This window comes from Oncorhynchus tshawytscha, linkage group LG02 (genome assembly GCF_018296145.1).
Source record: "Oncorhynchus tshawytscha isolate Ot180627B linkage group LG02, Otsh_v2.0, whole genome shotgun sequence".
Taxonomy (NCBI): Eukaryota; Metazoa; Chordata; class Actinopteri; order Salmoniformes; family Salmonidae; genus Oncorhynchus; species Oncorhynchus tshawytscha.
In genome coordinates, this window is record NC_056430.1 from 13,523,127 (window position 1) to 13,545,073 (window position 21,947).

The 21,947-nt window shown below is 44.3% G+C and overlaps 1 protein-coding gene and 1 long non-coding RNA gene across 12 annotated transcripts in view; one reads left to right on the forward strand and one right to left on the reverse strand.

Moving 5' to 3' along the window:
* The window catches only part of LOC112263105 (neuron navigator 1), a 124,339-nt gene that overhangs the window by 90,854 nt on the left and 11,538 nt on the right, over positions 1 to 21,947 (reverse strand). For 9 of the 11 annotated variants that reach the window (XM_042330676.1, XM_042330664.1, XM_042330661.1 and 6 more), the window contains exon 4: positions 7,105 to 7,851. The exons of 1 other annotated variant lie outside the window; for it this stretch is intronic. In XM_042330676.1, coding sequence (XP_042186610.1) covers positions 7,105 to 7,851 — 747 coding nt within the window. Of the gene's footprint in view, positions 1 to 7,104; positions 8,235 to 21,947 lie in introns of those variants that run through there. One more of the 11 variants, XM_042330673.1, reaches the window with a different exon arrangement.
* Positions 7,601 to 8,691, forward strand: LOC121847833. Its single transcript, XR_006084698.1, has 2 exons — positions 7,601 to 7,678; positions 8,511 to 8,691. It is a non-coding gene; the product is annotated as an uncharacterized LOC121847833 (long non-coding RNA).

Genomic DNA, 21,947 nt, shown 5'->3' on the forward strand with positions numbered 1-21,947 from the left:
TTATTCATAGATAGCCAGGGGAACACTCCAACACTCAGACATAATTTACAAACGAAGCATGTTTGTTTAGTGAATCAACCACATCAGAGGCAGTAGGGATGAACAGGGATGTTCTCTTGATAGGTGTGTGAATTGGACCATTTTCCTACCCTACTAAGCATTCAAAATGTAACCTTTAAATTAGTAGTTTTGGGTGTCAAGTAAAATGTATGGAGTAAAACATACATTACTCTCTTTAGGAATGTAGTGAAGTAAATGTAAAAGTAGTAGTAGTACTTTAAAGTATTTTTATTGAATTACTTTACACCACTGGGTTTGCCGCACCCATTATACCCTACATACCTATTTCACCGCTACTCTATGGCAGTGAATTCTATTGTCACAGTCATGGAGGGCTTGCATGACGGTTCACATCCAATGGGCTCTATGGCAGCGTTTCCCAAACTCGGTCCTCGGGACCCCAAGGAGTGTACGTTTTGGTTTTTGCCGTAACACTACACAACTGATTCAAATGATCAAAGCTTGATGATTAGTTGATTATTTGAATCAGCTGTGTGGTGTTAGGGTACCCCGAGGACCAAGTCGGGGAACCCTGCTCTATGGCGACCGTGACATAGCGAAACTGCAAAACTTTGTTGTTTACTTCTGGCGAAGACGTGCAAAACTCTGAGAATCTCTTTTAGTAAATACGGAAGTAACGTTCTGCAACAAGCCAATTACTGCAATAATTCATGGATGCTGCCTCCGCCCCGTCAGCTAGTTCTCTCGCAGTAGTCGTAATAACCCAGAGCTCTGCTTACCAACCTGACCTGCTGTCCTCGTGGACTTGGTTATTAGAGGAATTCATATTGAATCTGCCATACAGAACGAGTCAAATCTCCCTTAGTTATGTTCATGTGCACTTATTCTCCAGCCCCCTTTATGCATAACAGCATGTCCACATTACTATATTCCTCTTGAATAAGTTGAATCCTGGCAATTGTCGATTGCTATTGAGGTTCCTTCCGCTTGCTTGTCCATTAGAGTTGCACTCTGTACAATAGAGGTAATATAGTGGGAGAACCAGTCTATCTCCAGCTCTTATGATGAGTTGTTCCGGTAATTGAGCGAGGTTGCATTACACAAACTGACTTCATAAATAAGTCTATTATGACATCCAGAGGACTATTGTACCACCGAATCAGAATGAAGTCATAGGATGTGTCCCACAAATAGAGACTATATTTATGAATCAAAACAACAGTCCTTTCATTATTCCTGTAATGAGCAAAAAAAATAATGAATGAAAAGTGGGTTACTGCTGCATTATGCAGAATATGAATGCACAAGACCATGAATAAATGTATCTGTCCAATAAGGAGGGCTATTGTAGTATACCATGCAGTAGGGAAGGGGAATTGTCTCAAAGAAAGACATTTTCTGCAATGAATGTTATGACCTGGAATAAGGAGAAGTGTGCTGGACCATAGAATGTGAATGCTATCTGTATGTGCTGGACACTCATAGACGATTGGCTACCCCTTATAGTCTGTTACATCAATGAAGAAAATTCCTCCTGCAAACAGCTTGCCTCTGCACATTTATTTGTTGACGTTTCGGTCAAGCTGCCCTTTATTGTAAACATGCAGAGGTAATCGCCTGTAGCTTTAATTCCCAGCGCCACAAAGAGAAATAGTTTTATGTGTGTGTGTTATAATATTTGCTCTCATGGGCTGTTTGATATTACATGGGAAGGCGAGTCATGACTCGTATATGATAGTTCATCCTGTCTGAAATTCTGCCTGGTTTTACCATTCATGAAACAAAGCTGTTTGTTCATTGCAATGCTGTCTCATGAGGGATTATAAAATCCTGTAAAATAATAAATCCTGTAAAATAATAAATAATTCATTAAGCAGATGTTATAAATGACATTACCTCATTTTAAAATAATTACTTCAATGGATTTTAACTAAAATCTCCATTCCTTAGAAAATCTAGGAGGGTGAGAATTGAGTGCATTTCTGAAAATGTGTCACAAGTGGTTGCTATGCAACCAAATGCATGATTGTAAACACACATACACACACAATGGACTCACAATGTTCACAATGTGATTGTTTACTGACACTGTTTACTTGGTTCTAAGCGTGACAGGCACAAGAGGTCAACCTCCCGTCATATAAACTAATGAAGCATGGCCATGAAGTCGGATCAGCGAATATGTATCCATTAAGTTGAGATAGGGGATGTCAACAAAATATATCTCTACGGGTGTGTTTCGTAAATTTAATCTGGAGTGCCAGTGCTCTGGGCATTCGTAAATTCATCAGTTATTCTGCGCTCTGGCACATTCAGATGAGAGTGCTCTGAAGTTGGAATAGATAGCCAGAGTGAATCTACAAACACACCTATATTGCCTAGCTGGGATGTCAACAAAATACAGACTTCTTTGATATTGGCTAGCTGGAATGTTCATTGACTGGCTTGTTCATAAAACCTCTTGATATCAATAACGGCCATTCAGATACATATTGAAATGCTATAGAAATGAAGCGATTCTAAACAGCAAGTATGATTATTGTAGTCAACAATTGTCTTGTTTGAATCAGTCTCTAGGCTATATGATTCAGGACAGAGCTCACTAACATTAGACTTTAACGCCCTTGGAGCAATCTCTAGATCCAGTCAAAGCAATGGCCTAATCTTCTCAAACCATCCAGTACCATCTTAAATTACTGTCCAGAGAAGAGCTGACCCTTTCAGAAGCCTGCAGAGAAAAATACACCCCAAAATGAGCATCCTATGAAACAACAGTGACGGTCTGGCACTGAGGTCTCTACATCCAAGATGTCCGACCATTGTTTTCAACGTAATCTACAGTACTCACACTAGCAAAAGCAGATTCATGGACTGTCTATATCCGGGTTGCATCCGGTTTACATGGCCCAACTTCACATGAGCATTAGCACACAATGCATACAGGGATCAGTGTGAGCAGCGACAACATCACACCACCATCATCACCGAAAACATAGCAGACATTGAAAGAATATAGAATGTGAATATAATGGGCTGTGAGTGATGGAGAAAAACAAATCAGCCTCAGCGACAAATATTTGAATAACTCAATGGTTGTTTTGTTTTGTGCACGAAGGTGGTGACTAAAGTCTCTTTCTTATGAGTTAGAAATGTTCTAATCTAACTTCTCTATAGAACCCCACAGTAGAGGTGTCATAATACCCCTAAAATCTTGCGATCAGGGAAAATAATAATAATAATAATTTTTCCTATAGGGGTTTTAGAAACACTTAAAATAATGGCTGTGTTTCATTTATGCTTACCCTGGCGTGATGTTTTGATAACCGTGTAAATCTCTCTCAGACAAGGTGACTTTCAATATATTTTGCTCTATTTACTCTCAGGTTCGAAAACGCTAATTAGCATCAAAGTAGACATCATGCAAAACTACAAATCTCTGCTAGTTTCTGCATGCCATCTCTTGCTGACACCTTTGCTAACAGGTACAGTGTTTCCTCCTTTAAAAGTTGCGAGCTTTCACCGCGTGACTTAGAGGTACTCAGCGCCACGCCTTTATTGCTCCAGACCACCACAAGGGGGAGTTAGAGAACTCATTATGCTTTTGGGTCCCAACGTTTTTATATGACCAATCATATTGAGTGGTTACAATGACAAAATTGACGTGAACCAACCGTCCCTGGTGACTTTGTTCAGCAAAGATGGCTGACAAAACATTACAGAGGAAGCAAATGTAAGTACTTATAACATCATAACAAGTCAAGCAAAAAATGTACAATTGAGAGGAATATGTTAGTTAATGCAGAGAAAAACATATGCATATTTTTTTGTCATAAAGTTCATTTGTGAAAATTGCTATTTAGCAAGTTGTTTTTCAGTCATATCCAATACCAGGTGTATCAAACTCCATTATTTGAATGATGCTGTGTCTGCATGTATGTATTACAATTATACACTTCAACAGTGTTTACCACTCCTGCTCCTGGGACATCAATGATTACACATTGTAACAATGCAATAAACTTGAATTAAGTAAAGGCTGATTTGTAATTCATATATATAGAATAAAAAACAGTACATCCTCCCAGCACGCCCACAATCATGCTGAATGACGCGTGGAAGAGAGCGAGGGACGAAATGGGAGTAACAATCCAGGCTATTTGCTCTGAGACCACCATAATAATTTAATTAAACAAGTGAAGTCCAGCACGCTATCGATTGTGCCCAAATGTATCAATTGTGGTTAACGCGATTGTGGCTAAAAACACTTTATCAATTGAAGTTAGAAGCAAAAGCCTACAATTACTTTAGCACCGTTTTGTGCTGCTCTGAGACAAGCATGGGGACTCTGAGAGAAGTCTACTCCTTCCTCCCCACCGGGGATTTGAACCCTTGTCTCTCGTCTGCACGACACAGGGATTTTCTTTAGCTAAATAGCCCAGTACTGTACTGCTGACCGTCACGTGGTACAGCGACATATTTTCCATTCCATCCTAACAGAAACCCAGAGGGTTTTTTGGTTTTCATTGAAAAGAAACGCCATAATATTAATCAAATGAATTAAGCAAGGACCAGTCAAAAGATGGGACACACCTACTCATTCCACGATTTTTCTGTATTTACCATTTTCTACATTGTAGAATAATAGTGAAGACATCACAACTATGAAATAACACCGGTCTCCCGCATGCCCTGCATTCTGTAGTACAGACATGGCCTGCTCTCCCTTATGTAAGGAATTAGGCACTGTCCCATGTTAACTACGGTATGTATTGTAGACTGCACAATAGCCTAATAAACAAATAAATACATTTTGTTAATAAAATAATGATAAAAAATACTCTTTCAGAATGAAAATGTTTATTTAGTTATGGATCCGTAATGAATTACTATGGGAATAAATATCACTGATCTACAGAAATATTGTAACAAAGTTGTCTTATGAAGGTAAATAATTTAGAATCCTCCAATCCTGTAGTCACGTTGTACAGCGCCATATTTTCCATTCCATCCTAATGGAAACCGTGAGGGTTTGTTTTTCATTTTTCTCTGAATAGAAACACCATAATATTATTCAAATTAATTAAGCCAAATTTCTTAAAATCAATCCCATATACTATGTTATTATAAAAAAGGATTTAAATTCTCTGGTAATGCCCATACGGAATACTATCAAATGCTTCTCAAAGATGCCCTCTGGTGGTCAAACTATCAATAACTGGCAGTAACAGAAAAAATGGCTGACAATTAAATGACTTGCCACAGAATGCTGCGGCAGCACACAAAGTGTGCCACAGTATGACGCAACTTTTAAAGGAAGAATTTAAAACTTGCACAAGACAGTTCACAGAATTGTCCATTTTGAGAAACTTTGCCAATGTATTATTTACTACATTTAGGTAACGTTAGATAGTTAATCCAGAGATTCTTACCTTTGCCTCGATTCGGCAGTCTCGTCCAGATCATCATGGCATTTTGTAGTTCCTTTTGATAGCCCCATTAGCACATTAGAAGCAAATATATTGATAAAACTCACCTTGTCCTAGAGAGATTTACATGGTTATGAAACATTTACGTCAGGGTAAATCTGTACGAAATGCAGCCCTTATTTTAAGTTTCTAAAATCCCTTATGGGAAAATGTTATGTTGGAAAAATTATTGGAACCATTTCCCTGTTTGACTGCTTTATGGGTATTATGACTCATACTGTGGAACTCTATGTGGCCGTCTATAGAAATTGTCATTCTGGGCCTTGTGTCAGCAAGACTTTAGGAACAGTAGAAACCGTGCTTCAAGACTGGATCCCTGGTCCCTTGGGGTGTGGTACTTAAAATTGGCAATCTAATAAAGCCAGCGGCACAATTTAAAATGAGGTCAACAATTCAGCAGCTGATTCACAAACTAGAGTACAGTGGGATGTATGACAGTCAAGGTTTGAGTTGGATATTTGGTTCTTGGTCTTAAGCTAAAACTGATGTGCTCTTGTTTCTGATCAATGTCAACGTCAATTAACCAATTAACTCAACACACTAATCAAATGTACTCATTTGGGATAATGAGATGCATATCCAGAGGCCAATAAATATATTTCACAGGAAGCAATCCAGTGATCAACCTATACCTCTGGTCAGTGTAAAACCTGCCAGAAACATTACACTGCACTGTATGTTTCAGAAAAATAAAGCTATTCTGTTCAAAATGTGCTGTATTCAGTCAATGACATTCACACATTATATCATGCTACTCTATCTTCTTTATACACCTGGTTGAAAACAAAGAGCTTATAGTTTTACTGAGATACCTAGAGTACCAGAGAAGCCCAGCCACTCCTGGCTATTTTACTTCCCATATAGACAGTGTGGGCACCATCTGTCAATGGCCACGGATGAATGGGGCTGGAAGGAGTCCAAATATGTCTCACAGGGAACTTAAAATCAATTCAATATGGCTCAGTTTATTTCCCAGGTCCTATTTTCTGGAACCATTCACATATATCTCTGCATGGAGCATAAAGAGAGCTGCAGGATCACTGAGGGCCTAGCTGGTTGGTCAACCCACTGCAGCAGACTAGAGCTGAGACGGAATAGAACTCAGGAAACAACCTTATACACACAATCAATGACATCATGCTTCACACGCCAGAGAACAGCCCGTAGGATATTAGAAACAATAACCTAAACGCATTGCAAACAATGGAGGTATTGTCCACCACCACCTGCAGTAACTGATCAAAACCCATGCTTCACAATAATCAGGATATGGCTTTAAAACAAAATGCTAAATCTGGGGCAGCATTCAAGAGAAAGCTTTTCAAGTGCATACAATATGAACACTGAGAGACGGTATACAACCCCTGGAGTTCATCTCAATCGATACCCAGCAAGATTAGCTCCATTCAGGGACAATGAGGACTGCAGTAGCAAGCAGGTGTTAGTGACAGCTGTAGTAAGGGGGCGTGCTGATGGGGAGAGGCATCGAGAGGAGAGAGGGGCGTTTTTGTTTTGTGCTGTAGAGAGCAACAGACACACAGCCAGGCTCGACAGAGGGGTAGAGGTCTGCAGGAGAGAAAAAGTTGGTTTTACTCACCCAGCATCTGGCTGAAGAGAAGTTGCTCCAGGTCACCCAGGACAGTCACTACCAGCTCTGGATCCACCTTGAGGAAGGAGGATTGGCTCCCATCACCTTGGCTCTTGGCCTCTGACTCCACAGAAGCTCCCACTGCCTGCTTCTTGCTGGCAGCCTTAGCCTTGCTGGAGAGGATCTCATCATCAGATTTTCCGTCCTCAGGGGCTTTACTCAGGGGCTTCACCTCTGCATACGGCGCCCGGGGGATCCGGCTCTGACTGGGTCTGACCAGACCAGAAGGAGCCACCAATGGGCTGAAGGTTTTGGGTTTGCCCTGGAAGAGAGAGTGCTCTGACTTGGAGAGGTTGCGTGAGAGTGGCGCGCCCCCTCGTCCGCCACCCCCACCCCCTCCTGCCAGCTTGGGCTTGCCTGCCTTGAGGGGTCCTGCTCCAGGTTTGGCCATGTCATCACACCACTTGGGCTCGTAGAGGTGTATCTTTTTCTCTGCATCGGTGAGCACGGCCAGGTTGGTCATGGACCTCTGCTTGCGGAGGTTGGAGGACACTGGAAGCCGCCCCTCAGAGCTACCTGCACGGTACACCCTCAGTTCCCCTCGTTGGGCGCTCTGGGGCACCCCCGACTTGCCCCTCTTGGCTGCCATGCCAACAGCTTTGCCCTCTGCTTGGCCGTACGTTTTGGTGCTTTCCGCCCTTTCCATCTTTAAATCTCCTTCTCTGCCTCCTTTCACGCTACTTCTGCGCATGCCTCCTGCATGAGAGCATTTCAAAAAGCATCAGCAAGGAGAGAGAAAAATAGTCTTCCTTTCAGTCCCCTTATCCTTTCAGGAGAAAACAAGAAAAGGCTAACAAGGCACAGTCCTTGGATCTTTGCTCTTCTTTGCAGACAGATTATTCATTTTTTCCTCTCCTCATTCCCTCTGCCCCTCTCTGTCCGCCTGACAGACTGCTGCAGCAGCTGTTGCAGTGCTGCTCAGGCTCTCCTTTCTCTTCTTTCTTTCCCTGTCCTCTCTCTCTCTCTCTCTCTCTCTCTCTCTCTCTCCGTCCTCCCTGGCTCTGTTTTCTACTCCTCCTTTCAGCAGACCCTCCTGCCGCTGAAGCGCACAACAGCAGAATGACAATAGCACCAGACGCAACCACAATCCCTCCTCCTTCCTCTGCCTGTCATCTATCCTCCTCCTCCTCCTCCTCCTACCCCCTTTCTCCATCCCTCCTCCCTTACTCCTCCTCTGTTGCATTTAAAGATGCTTCGCTCTGCCTCAGCAGAATGTGTGAAATGTAAGGGGGTGATGAGAAATTATAAATATGACATTTCTTAAAAACTGGACAGCATTATTTTGATCACAGGCTTGTTATCACATGCTCTCGTCTCTCTCTAACCCTTTGTTCTTCCCACCTCCCTTTCTTCAGGCACATTCTTTGCACACACAATTGTGCATGATTTACTGGTGTGGAAATGTGGAAATGGTGAGGAAATCTGTGTCCAAAAGCTCTCAACAACTGGAACATCCAGCTTATCTGTTTATCCTGTCTGAGCTGCCTTATTGCCTAACCCTTGTTTTAATCAACATAAATCATATATTTAAATCTACTGAGTGTTTTATCAGCTTTTTACTTAAATGGAACACTAGTCTAATGATGTTTCTATGATATAATAGCAATGCTGTCCGATAGGTTTCACAGTGCATCACTACCACATCAGTATGTCCCATACTGTACCAACATCATATGGAAGTCATCATTTAATATGGACATTACCTGCTTATTCACAAAACAAATTGAATAAATAGATTGATAATATTACACATGAATCAAAAATTATTGATTGTAAACAAACAAAACAACGTGCTGATATTTTGGCAGCTGTATACAGTATGGAGGTTTTCAAGTCAGATCCTCTTTCACTATACAGTATCCCGCCTGGATGAGTGTAAATGGGTCTCAGCAGTGTGAAAGAGTACACACCCTATACCACGAGGCAGCACTTTATTTTACACTACAGAAATAACTAGGTAATGGCGTGGTAAAATGTTAATTACACAGTTAACCTGTTAATTACTTGTTTGTTTCTCCTGGATTCAATAAAATAAGCACAACTCGGCACAATCTGATTCAACAATATCCAATTGAATATCAGGTACATACCAGAGGTAATACTATAAGATGTGTTAGCACACTTTGGAAAGAAATGCAGGCAGCATAAGCACTAAACCCAGGGAACAGCATCCAAACCAGACTCTCTTAGTATGCAAGTTAAGTATAGCACTGCAATTACTCAACCAGCATAATTACTGTCTGTTTCATCCCCTCCCCTTAGATCATGTGTACTTTCATTTACTCTGAATGCTATTTTAGCTCCACTAATTGTGCTTCTCGATTATTTAATTAATGTATTTATTTTGTCTTGAGACAGGTCTCTAAAATAGATATTTTGAATAGTATAATTTGTATGAATAGTGAATAAATAAAATAACACAGAGTGATGAGCTCTTTTAAGACCCTCCCTTACTGCAGCATCTTTAATGATATTCCACACGCACACATATCTCTCAAGAGAACTCTGCAATGCTCCACAGCACATGTATGCACCATGGAAAATGAGGGCCGCTTCACCAGCCAGGAGGCTTTCTGATCACACATGCCCCGATTCATTAGCCTCTCCACGTTCTATAACAGTAACATAGTACAATATATTTGGCATACATACTCATGATTCTTTTTGCAGACATATGTATGTCTATAGTATGTGTGTATGATGACTCTTCACAATTGTGCTTCTAGTGTTTGAGAAATCAAGGAAGCATTTCTAGGTTGTGCTCAATTGTTCTCATCCAGGATAACCAATCAACTACTGGTAAAAACACTGCATGACCTGGTTTTCTTTGCTTTGATGCAACTGACCAGTTTGTTACAATGCCTTGAGGGCCCTTTCCCACTCTGCTCTCCCACTGTGCCTACACGCTCCACTGGCCTGATATGTGGGTCCCGGGGCGCCTGGGGTTCTTCTGAGACCCATGAAGTCATTTGATGGGTCTTAGCGAGGTGGCCTGAAAACAATGTAACGTCTTGTTCTGGCTCGTCAAAAGCAATACCCCCACGCTCCAGTCCATTGATGATGACCTCACTCCTCACTCCCAAGCTGCTCTGACAAGCTTGGTTCCTGTTGTGTCGACATTGTGGATGGGACTAAGTTGATTACCACATTTTGAAAGTATTTTTTGTGTGAACATATTTGTAATATGTAGATGAAAAAAAATGCAATTACATCAAGTCCTTTCAGCAACACTGGTTAATAACCAACATATGAACTGTGCATGAGTCCTCGTAAAGAGAAAGTTAGCACCTAAAAGTAGCCGTATAATTAGCTAGAGCTTAAGCTCTAAGTAATTTCCTGATTGTTCTGGACATTGTAACATGTCTGAGTGCTGGGCTAATGAACTAAGACATTGTAACATATCTGAGTGCTGGGTTAATGAACTAAGACGGTGCTTAGAAAACTTTTTATAGTCCCATACCCCTTCAAACATTCAACCTCCAGCTGTGTACCCCCTATAGCACCGGGGTCAGCGCACTCTCAAATGTTGTTTTCTGCCATCATTGTAAGCCTGCCACACACACACACTACAAGATACATTTATTAAACATAAGAATGAGTGTGAGTTTTTGTCACAACCCGGCTCGTGGGAAGTGACCAAGAGCTCTTATAGGACCAGGGCACAAATAATATAATAATAATCAATAATGTTGCTCTTTATTTTATTTTCAGATATTGGTAAGTGGACTGGAGGCAAGGCATGAAAGGGAAAGGGGTTTCGGGAAAGTACCTGCGTAATTGCACACCCAGCTCAATCGTCACCATGCAAGCGGCAGACAAGTGAAAATTATTGTCCGAAAAGAAAGCTTTAAGCTCATCTCTCAATGAAAAAAAATGTGTCAATACTTCTTGATAACCAGCGCACTTCTGTATGTTGTAAAAATACACGAGAGTTCAGGGGGCCTTAACATTTTTAATTGTAGTGTCCAAAACATATTTCAAACTGTCAGCCATTCCCTTGGCAGCAAGAGCCTCTGGGTGGATGCTGCAGTGTACCCAAGTGGCGTCGGGAGCAACTGCTTGCACGCATGTTACCACTCCACTATGTCTCCTTGTCATGGATTTTGCCCCATCAGTACAGATACCAACACATCTTGACCACCAAAGTCCATTTGATGTCACAAAGCTGTCCAGTACTTTAAAAATATCCTCTCCTGTTGTGTTGATTTGCAGTGGTTTGCAGAAGAGGATGTCTTCCTTAATTGACCCCCCATAAACGTAATGGACATATACCAGGAGCTGTGCCAGGCCCGCCACGTCTGTTGACTCATCCAGCTGTAACGCATAGAATTCACTGGCTTGTATGCAAAGCAGTAATTGTTTCAAAACATCTCCTGCTATGTCACTGATGCGTCATGAAATCATGTTGTTTGATGAAGTCATGATCTGTGTATGTTTTTTTGGTCTTTTCCCCAGCATGGTCCCAGCCATATCTGAGGCAGCAGGAAGAATGAAGTGCTTCACAATAGTATGGGGCTTGCCTGTCCTAGCCACTCGGTAGCTCACCATATAAGACCGTTCTAGCCCCTTCTTATTAATGGTGTCTGTTGCTTTTATACATGTCTTACTACTCGAAAGTCGTCTTAATTCTCGCTCAAAAAACTCCTGTGGCTTATTTTTCAAATTGGAATGTTTGATTTCTAAATGTTTGCGCAAGAGTGAAGGTTTCTCGCGAGAGAGTAACGGTTAATTTGATTGGATGTTAATCATTTGACTAGGCTACCTGTATTTGAAATTGTGTTGTTATTTTGCTGAACAGTAGATGGTTTAATTTTATACTTGGCAGTGAAACGAGACCATTCAGGCGCTAGAAAAAGCTCACCCAACTGTATATCCCCGTTGGAAAATATAAATGGACTGTTTGAAAATGTGACAAATATTTTTTTATTAAAAAAAAATATATATATATATATATGTATATACAGTATATATTTTAAATTGTGAATCACATTTTTATTTGGCCTACCCCCAACAGCATTGCGCTTACCCCAGTTTGGGAATATCTGAACTAGGACATTGTAACATATCTGAGTGCTGGGTTAATGTACTAGGACATTGTAACAGAACTAGGACATTGTAACATATCTGAGTGCTGGTTTAATGTACTTGGACATTGTAACATACAGTGCCTTGCAAAAGTATTCATCCCCCTTGGCATTTTTCCTATTTTGTTGCATTACAACCTGCAATCTCAATAGATTTTTATTTGGATTTCATGTAATGGATATACTCAAAATAGTCCAAATTGGTGAAGTGAAATGAAAAAAATAAAAATACAAAAAACGGTTGAAGTGGTGCGTGCATATGTATTCACCCTCTTTGCTATGAAGCCCCTAAATAAGATCTGGTGCATCAAATTACCTTCAGAAGTCACACAATTAGTTAAATAAAGTCCACGTGTATGCAATCTAAGTGTCACATGATCTGTCACATGATCTTAGTATATATACACCTGTTCTGAACAGCCCCAAAGTCTGCAAAACCACAAATCAAGGGTCACCACCAAGCGAGCGGCACCATGAAGACCAAGAGCTCTCCAAACAGGTCAGGGACAAAGTTGTGGAGAAGTACAGATCAGGGTTGGGTTATAAAAAAAATATCTGAAACTTTGAACATCCCACGGAGCACTATTAAATCCGTTATTAAAAAATTGAAAGAATATTGCTCCACAACAAACCTGCCAAGAGAGGGCCGCCCACCAAAACTCACAGACCAGGCAAGGAGGGCATTAATCAGAGGCAACAAAGAGACCAATGATAACCCTGAAGGAGCTGCAAAGCTCCACAGCAGAGATTGGAGTATCTGTTCACACTTTAAGCCGTACACTTCACAGAGCTGGGCTTTACAGAAGAGTGGCCAGAAAAAAAGCCATTGTTTCAAAGAGAAAAATAAGCAAACACATTTTGTGTTCGCCAAAAAGCATTTGGGAGACTCCCCAAACATATGGAATAAGATACTCTGTTCAGATGAGACTAAAATGTAGCTTTTTGTCCATCAAGGAAAATACTATGTCTGGTGCAAACTCAACACCTCTTATCACCCCGAGAACACCATCCCCACAGTGAAGCATGGTGGTGGCAGCATCATGCTGTGGGGATGTTTTTCATTGGCAGGGACTGGGAAACTGGTCAGAATTGAACGAATGATGGATGGAGAAAAATACAGGGAAATTATTGAGGGAAACCTGATTCAGTCTTCCAGATATTTGAGACTGGGATGGAGATTCACCTTCCAGCAGGACAATGACCCTAAGCTTACTGCTAAAGAAACACACGAGTGGTTTAAGGGGAAACATTTAAATGTCTTGGAATGGCCTAGTCAAATCCCAGACCTCAATCCAATTGAGAATATGTGGTATGACTTAAAGATTGCTGTACACCAGAGGAACCCATCCAACTTGAAGAATGTGAAAAAATCGCAGATGCTGGATGTGCCAAGTTTATAGAGACATACCCCAAGAGACTTGAAGCTGTAATTGCTGCAATAGGTGGCTCTACAAAGTATTGACTTTGGGTGGGTGAATAGTTCTGTACGTTTTCAGTTATTTTGTCTTATTCTTGTTTGTTTCACAAGAAAAAATCTTCAAAGTGGTAGACATGTTGTGTAAATCAAATGATACAAACCCCCCCAAAATAAATGTTACTTCCAGGTTGTAAGACATCAAAATAGGAAAAATGCCAAGGGGAGTGAATACTTTCGCAAGCCACTGTATCTGAGTGCTGGATTAATGCACTAGGACATTGTAACATATCGGAATGCTGGGTAAATGAACGAGGACATTGTAACATATCTGAATGCTGGGTTAAAAACTTATTTGGGATCGGTGTCCCATCCGGGTTGAGTTAAAGAAGGCTAATGCGATTAGCATGAGGTTGTAGGTAACAAGAACATTTACCAAGACGTAGACATATCTGATATTGTCAGAAAGCTTAAATTCTTGTTAATCTAACTGCACTGTCCAATTTACAGTAGCTATTACAGTGAAATAATACATTGCTATTGTTTGAGGAGAGTGCACAGTTTTAAACATAAAAAGTTATTAATAAACAAATGAGGCACATTTGGACAGTCTTGATACAACATTTTGAACAGAAATGCAATGGTTCATTGGATCAGTCTAAAACTTTGCATATACACTGCTGCCATCTAGTGGCCAAAATCTAAATTGCAGCTGGGCAGGAATAATACATTATGGCCTTTCAAACATGAAGAAAATATAAAAGAACAGTTGTTTTATAATTTGTATTTCTATTGTGTTCACATTTCCACAAACTTCAAAGTGTTTCCTTTCACATGGTACCAATAATATGCATATCCTTGCTTCAGGGCCTGAGTTACAGGCATTTAGATTTGGGTATGTCATTTTAGGCAAAAATTGAAAAAACGGATGGATACTTAAGAGGACATTGTAACTCATATCTGAGTGCTGGGTTAATGTACTAGGACATTGTAACATATCTGAGGACTGGGTTATTGAACTAGGACATTGTAACATATCTGAGTGCTAGGAGGGAGACACCCTTCCTCAGGAGAGGCCAGGGTGGACCAGCATCCAGAATCCAGCCGCTGCTTTCCCACACATCTGGAGACTAATCTGACTCTACGATTCACCAGCTGTGTGTGTGTGTGTGTGTGTATGTGTGTGTGTGTGTGTGTGTATGTGTAAGTAAAGAGGCTATGGGGTGGACAGCTCCACAGCTGCCAGTGAACTGGAGAGTCTGTGTAATTATTCTGTGACGGCTCAGCTGCTGTGGCAAAACCATGATGATGTTGCAACATATCAAAGATACAAAGGAACGTTCTTGCCCAATGTGTGTGTGTGTGTGTGTGTGTGTGTGTGTGTGTGTGTGTGTGTGTGTGTGTGTGTGTGTGTGTGTGTGTGTGTGTGTGTGTGTGTGTGTGTGTGTGTGTGTGTGTGTGTGTGTGTGTGTGTGTGTGTGTGTGTGTGTGTGTGTGTGGTGTCAAAGAAAAGCAGAAGGATCCTTGATGTCCTAGCATAAAGATACAACTCCTTTCAAACATTAATGAAATCATTGTGCTGAGTGGAATGTTCGCCCGAGGGTCCAGGATATTGTAAAAACCTGAATAGTAATGTGAGTGCATTTTCTTCTCCCAACTTTCCCCATATGCTGAATATTAGTATATTCCTGCTGAGCTCAATATGCTGGAGACCTGTAGAGGAAGGAAGATGAAAACTACTAAGTCATCTTGCTTGTTTCAAGTCTCACCAAAGTGATTATCTTTCTTCCTTTTTTTAACCTGGGAGTGTTTTGTGTGCTGTCATAGAAATAATACTATTATATTGTTCCTGGACATACCACCATCAATTTCAAAATGTTCACAGGTGTTGTTTCTAAAATGGCTGCCATAGATCAGCTGGTTTAACCTGGTGGTAAGGGTAGGCAGCAACACATCTGCCACACTGATCCTCAACACCTGGGCCCATCAGGGGAGCTACCCTCCTGTACTCCCTGTTCACCCACATCATTATGTGTCCTGACGACAAGGATGAGACAGCCTATAGGGAAGTTTTTTAAAAACTTTAGTTTATTTTGTAAATATTTTCGATTTCTACTCTGTTTCTTGTTGGTTAAGGGCTTGTAAGTAAGCATTTCACGGTAAGGTTGTATTCGGCACATGTGACAAATAAAATTTCATTTGATGAAGCTACACACTGATTACACTTATGAAGCCACATACTGGTTACACTGACGAAGCCACAGAGAAAACATTCTCAATATGTAATAAACATATATCCTCTCAATAGAGAGCGAACCTCTCTTTACCCCTTTATCAATACTGTCTAAGACACAGTGATGGGTTGGAAGAGACCCCAGGGCTGTCCTGAGGGGATGTGAGGCACTCTCTGACAGGAGGCGAAAGTGCGTTCCAGATCAAATCACTGGGTCCCTCAGTCCTGCATCTGTCCATTCGGCCCTAAAGACCACTCAACCACTCAACCTCCCACCACCCTCTACTAGGGGAATATAGTGAGGGGCCATCACCCTCTCTCAGAGGAATATAGTGAAGGGCCACCCACAGCCTCTCTCAGGAATACAGTGAGCGGCCACCACAGCCTCTCTCAGGAATACAGTGAAGGGCCACCCACAGCCTCTCTCAGAGGAATATAGTGAGCGGCCACCACAGCCTCTCTCAGAAGAATATAGTGAGGGCCCACCACAGCCTCTCTCAGAAGAATATAGTGAGAGGCCACCACAGCCTCTCCCAGAAGAATATAGTGAGGGGCCACCACAGCCTCTCCCAGAAGAATATAGTGAGGTGCCACCACAGCTTCTCCCAGAAGAATATAGTGAGGGGCCACCACAACCTCTCTCAGAAGAATATAGTGAGGGGCCACCACAGCCTCTCCCAGAAGAATATAGTGAGGGGCCACCACAGCCCCTCCCAGAAGAATATAGTGAGGGGCCATCACAGCTTCTGTCACGCCCTGGTCAAAGTATTTTGTGTTCATCTTTATGTATTTGGTCAGGCCAGGGTGTGGCATGGGGTTTTTGTAATTGTGGTGTGTTTGTCTTGGGGTTTTGGTGGTGGTATTGGGATTGTAGCTTAGTGGGTTGTCTAGCAAAGTCTATGGCTGTCTGGAGTGGTTCTCAATCAGAGGCAGATGCTTATCGTTGTCTCTGATTGGGAACCATATTTAGGCAGTCATATTCTTTGAGTTTGTCGTGGGTGATTGTCCTTAGTGTCCTATGTGTACTCGTTGTTAGTTTGCACCAGATAGGCTGTTTCGGTTTCGTTTATTGTTTTTTGTAAGTTCGTGTTTTTTTTTGTTATATTAAACATGGATCGCAATCGACACGCTGCAGTTTGGTCCGACTCTCTTTCATCACCACTAGAAAACCGTTACAGAATCACCCACCACCAACGGACCAAGCGGCGTGTCAACAGGCAGGAGCAGCCGAAAAAGGAGATGCTCACCAAGGATTTCTGGTCATGGGAGGAGATCTTCGACGGGAGAGGACCCTGGGCTAAACCAGGGGAGTGTAGCCGCCCAAAGGAGCAACAGGAGAAGAGGCAACAGAGGCAGCAGCAGCAGGAGCAGCAGCAGCTACAGTGGGAGAGGTTGCACCACCTGGAGTTATGGACATGGGAGGAGGAATTGGACGGTAAAGGACCCTGGAATGAGCCTGGAGATTATTGTCGCCCCAAAGCCGAGCTGGAGGCAGCAAAAGCAGAGAGGCGGCATTATGAGGAGCTAGCACGGCAGAGCGGATGGAAGCCCGAGAGTCAGCCCCAAAAATTTCTTGGGGGGCTTACAGGGAGTATGGCTATGCCAGGTAGGAGACCTGCGCAAACTCCCTGTGCTTACCGGGGGCTGGAGAGACCGGGCAGGCACCGTGTTATGCTGTGGAGCGCACGGTGTCTCCAGTGCGGGTGCACAGCCCGGTTCGGTATATTCCAGCTCCGCGTATCGGCCGGGCTAGATTGAGCGTCGAGCCAAATGCCATGAAGCCGGCTCTACGCATCTGGTCCCCAGTGCGTCTCCTTGGGCCGGCTTACATGGTACCAGCCTTGCGCTCGGTGTCTCCGGTTCGCCTGCATAGCCCAGTGCAGGCTATTCCACCTCGCCGCACTGGCAGGGCAACCGGGAACATTCAACCAGGTAAGGTTGGGCAGGCTCGGTGCTCAAGAGCTCCAGTGCGCCTGCACGGTCCGGTCTATCCAGTACCACCTCCACACCCCAGCCCTCCGGTAGCAGCTCCCCGCACCAGGCTTCCTGTGCGTGTCCTCGGTCCAGTACCACCAGTACCAGCACCACGCATCAGGCCTACAGTGCGCCTCGCCTCTCCAGCGCTGTCGGAGCCTTTCTCCTCTCCTGCGCTGCCGAAGTCTCCCGCCTATCTAGCGCTGTCGGAGCTTTCCTCATCTCCAGCGCTGCCGGAGTCTCCCGCCTGTTCAGCGCAGCCAGAGCTGCCAGTCTGCATGAAGCAGCCAGAGCTGTCAGTCTACATGAAGCAGCCCGCGCTGCCAGTCTGCATGAAGCAGCCAGTCTACATGGAGCAGCCAGAGCTGTCAGTCTGCATGGAGCAGCCAGAGCTGTCAGTCCGCATGGAGCAGCCAGAGCTGTCAGTCCGCATGGAGCAGCCAGAGCTGTCAGTCCGCATGGAGCAGCCAGAGCTGTCAGTCCGCATGGAGCAGCCAGAGCTGTCAGTCCGCATGGAGCAGCCAGAGCTGTCAGTCTACATGAAGCAGCCCGAGCTACCAGTCTGCATGAAGCAGTCAGTCTACATGGAGCAGCCAGAGCTGTCAGTCCGCATGGAGCAGCCAGAGCTGTCAGTCTACATGAAGCAGCCCGAGCTGCCAGTCTGCATGAAGCAGCCAGTCTACATGGAGCAGCCAGAGCTGTCAGTCTGCATGAAGCAGCCAGAGATGTCAGTCTGCATAGAGCAGCCAGTCTGCATGGAGCAGCCAGTCTGCATGGAGCTGCCAGTCTGCATGGAGCTGCCAGTCTGCATGGAGCTGCCAGTCTGCACGGAGCTGTCAGTCTGCACGGAGCTGTCAGTCTGCACGGAGCTGTCAGTCTGTAAGGAGCTGCCAGTCTGCAAGGAGCTGCCAGTCAGCACGGAGCCGCCAGAGCGGTCAGTCTGTAAGAAGCCGCCAGAGCTGTCAGCCTATATGGGGCAGCTAGTGCCGCCAGTCTGCCCAGCGCCGCCAGTGCCCCCAGTCTGCCCAGCGCCGCCAGTCTGTCCAGCGTCGCCAGTCTGCCCAGCGTCGCCAGTCTGCCCAGCGTCGCCAGTCTGCCCAGCGTCGCCAGTCTGCCCAGCACCGCCAGTCTGCCCAGCACCGCCAGTCTGCCCAGCGCCGCCAGTCTGCCCAGCGTCGTCAGTCTGCCCAGCGCCGCCAGTCTGCCCGGCGCCGCCAGTCTGCCCAGCGTCGCCAGTCTGCCCAGCGTCGCCAGTCTGCCCAGCACCGCCAGTCTGCCCAGCACCGCCAGTCTGCCCAGCGCCGCCAGTCTGCCCAGCGTCGTCAGTCTGCCCAGCGCCGCCAGTCTGCCCAGCGCCGCCAGTCTGCCCAGCGCCGCCAGTCTGCCCAGCATCGCCAGTCTGCCCAGCGCCGCCAGTCTGCCCAGCGCCGCCAGATCTGCCAGTCTGCCCAGCGCCGCCAGATCTGCCAGTCAGCCAGACTCTTCCAGATCTGCCAGTCAACCAGACTCTTCCAGATCTGCCAGTCAGCCAGACTCTTCCAGATCTGCCAGTCAGCCAGACTCTTCCAGATCTGCCAGTCAGCCAGACCCTTCCAGATCTGCCAGTCAACCAGACTCTTCCAGATCTGCCAGTCAACCAGACTCTTCCAGATCTGCCAGTCAACCAGACTCTTCCAGATCTGCCAGTCAACCAGACTCTTCCAGATCTGCCAGTCAGCCAGGATCTGCCAGTCAGCCAGGATCTGCCAGTCAGCCAGGATCTGCTGAGACCACCAGCCAGCCAGGAGCTGGTAGATCTATTTACCGGCCTGAGCTTCCTCTCACTCCTGAGCTTCCTCTCACTCCTGAGCTTCCTCTCACTCCTGAGCTTCCTCTCACTCCTGAGCTTCCTCTCACTCCTGAGCTTCCTCTCACTCCTGAGCTTCCTCTCACTCCTGAGCTTTCTCTCACTCCTGAGCTTTCTCTCACTCCCGAGCTTCCCCTCAGTCCCGAGCTGCCTCGGTCCCGAGCTGTCCTTCAGTCCCGATCTGCTCCTCAGTCCAGTGGGGTTCTGGGTGAGGACTACTAGGCCATGGTCGGCGGCGAGGGTGGACTATCCAGGGACGAAGGGAGAGGGGACTAAGACATTAAAGGAGTGGGGTCCACGTCCCCGCGCCGGAGCCGCCACCATGGACAGACGCCCACCCGGACCCTCCCTATTGTTTTGAGGTGCGTTCGGGAGTCCGCACTTTAGGGGGGTTCTGTCACGCCCTGGTCAAAGTATTTTGTGTTCATCTTTATGTATTTGGTCAGGCCAGGGTGTGGCATGGGGTTTTTGTAATTGTGGTGTGTTTGTCTTGGGGTTTTGGTGGTGGTATTGGGATTGTAGCTTAGTGGGTTGTCTAGCAAAGTCTATGGCTGTCTGGAGTGGTTCTCAATCAGAGGCAGATGCTTATCGTTGTCTCTGATTGGGAACCATATTTAGGCAGTCATATTCTTTGAGTTTGTCGTGGGTGATTGTCCTTAGTGTCCTATGTGTACTCGTTGTTAGTTTGCACCAGATAGGCTGTTTCGGTTTCGTTTATTGTTTTTTGTAAGTTCGTGTTTTTTTTTTGTTATATTAAACATGGATCGCAATCGACACGCTGCAGTTTGGTCCGACTCTCTTTCATCACCACTAGAAAACCGTTACAGCTTCTCCCAGAAGAATATAGTGAGGGGCCACCACAGCCTCTCCCAGAAGAATATAGTGAGGGGCCACCACAGCTTCTCCCAGAAGAATATAGTGAGGGGCCACCACAGCTTCTCCCAGAAGAATATAGTGAGGGGCCACCACAGCCTCTCCCAGAAGAATATAGTGAGGGGCCATCACAGCTTCTCCCAGAAGAATATAGTGAGGGGCCACCACAGCTTCTCCAAGAAGAATATAGTAAGGGGCCACCACAGCTTCTCCCAGAAGAATATAGTGAGGGGCCACCACAGCTTCTCCCAGAAGAATATAGTGAGGGGCCACCACAGTCTCTCCCAGAAGAATATAGTGAGGGGCCACCACAGCCTCTCCCAGAAGAATATAGTGAGGGGCCACCACAGCCTCTCCCAGAAGAATATAGTGAGGGGCCACCACAGCTTCTCCCAGAAGAATATAGTGAGGGGCCACCACAGCCTCTCCCAGAAGAATATAGTGAGGGGCCAACACAGGTTCACCCAGAATAATATAGTGAGGGGCCACCACAGCCTCTCCCAGAAGAATATAGTGAGGGGCCACCACAGCCTCTCCCAGAAGAATATAGTGAGGGGCCACCACAGCCTCTCTCGGTTATTACCATAATTAAGAGACACATCAAAGACTTTATAACTACTTACAAGGCTTTTATAACTACTCAGAAGGCTTTTATAACTACTCAGAAGGCTTTTATAACTACTCAGAAGGCTTTTATAACTACTTACAAGGCTTTTATAACTACTTACAAGGCTTTTATAACTACTCAGAAGGCTTTTATAACTACTCAGAAGGCTTTTATAACTACTCAGAAGGCTTTTATAACTACTTACAAGGTTTTTGTAACTACTTAAATCAAATCAAATCAAATTGTATTTGTCACATACACATGGTTAGCAGATGTTAATGCGAGTGTAGCGAAATGCTTGTGCTTCTAGTTCCGACAATGCAGTAATAACCAACAAGTAATCTAACTAACAGTTCCAAAACTACTGTCTTATACACACAAGTGTAAGGGGATAAAGAATATGTACATAAAGATATATGAATGAGTGATGGTACAGAACGGCATAGGCAAGATACAGTAGATGGTATCGAGTACAGTATATACATATGAGATGAGTATGTAAACAAAGTATGTAAGTTAAAGTGGCTAGTGATACATGTATTACATAAAGATGCATTAGATGATATAGAGTACAGCATATACATATACATATGAGATGAATAATGTAGGGTATGTAAACATTATATTAGGTAGCATTGTTTAAAGTGGCTAGTGATATATTTTACATCATTTCCCATCAATTCCCATTATTAAAGTGGCTGGAGTTGAGTCAGTGTGTTGGCAGCAGCCACTCAATGTTAGTGGTGGATGTTTAACAGTCT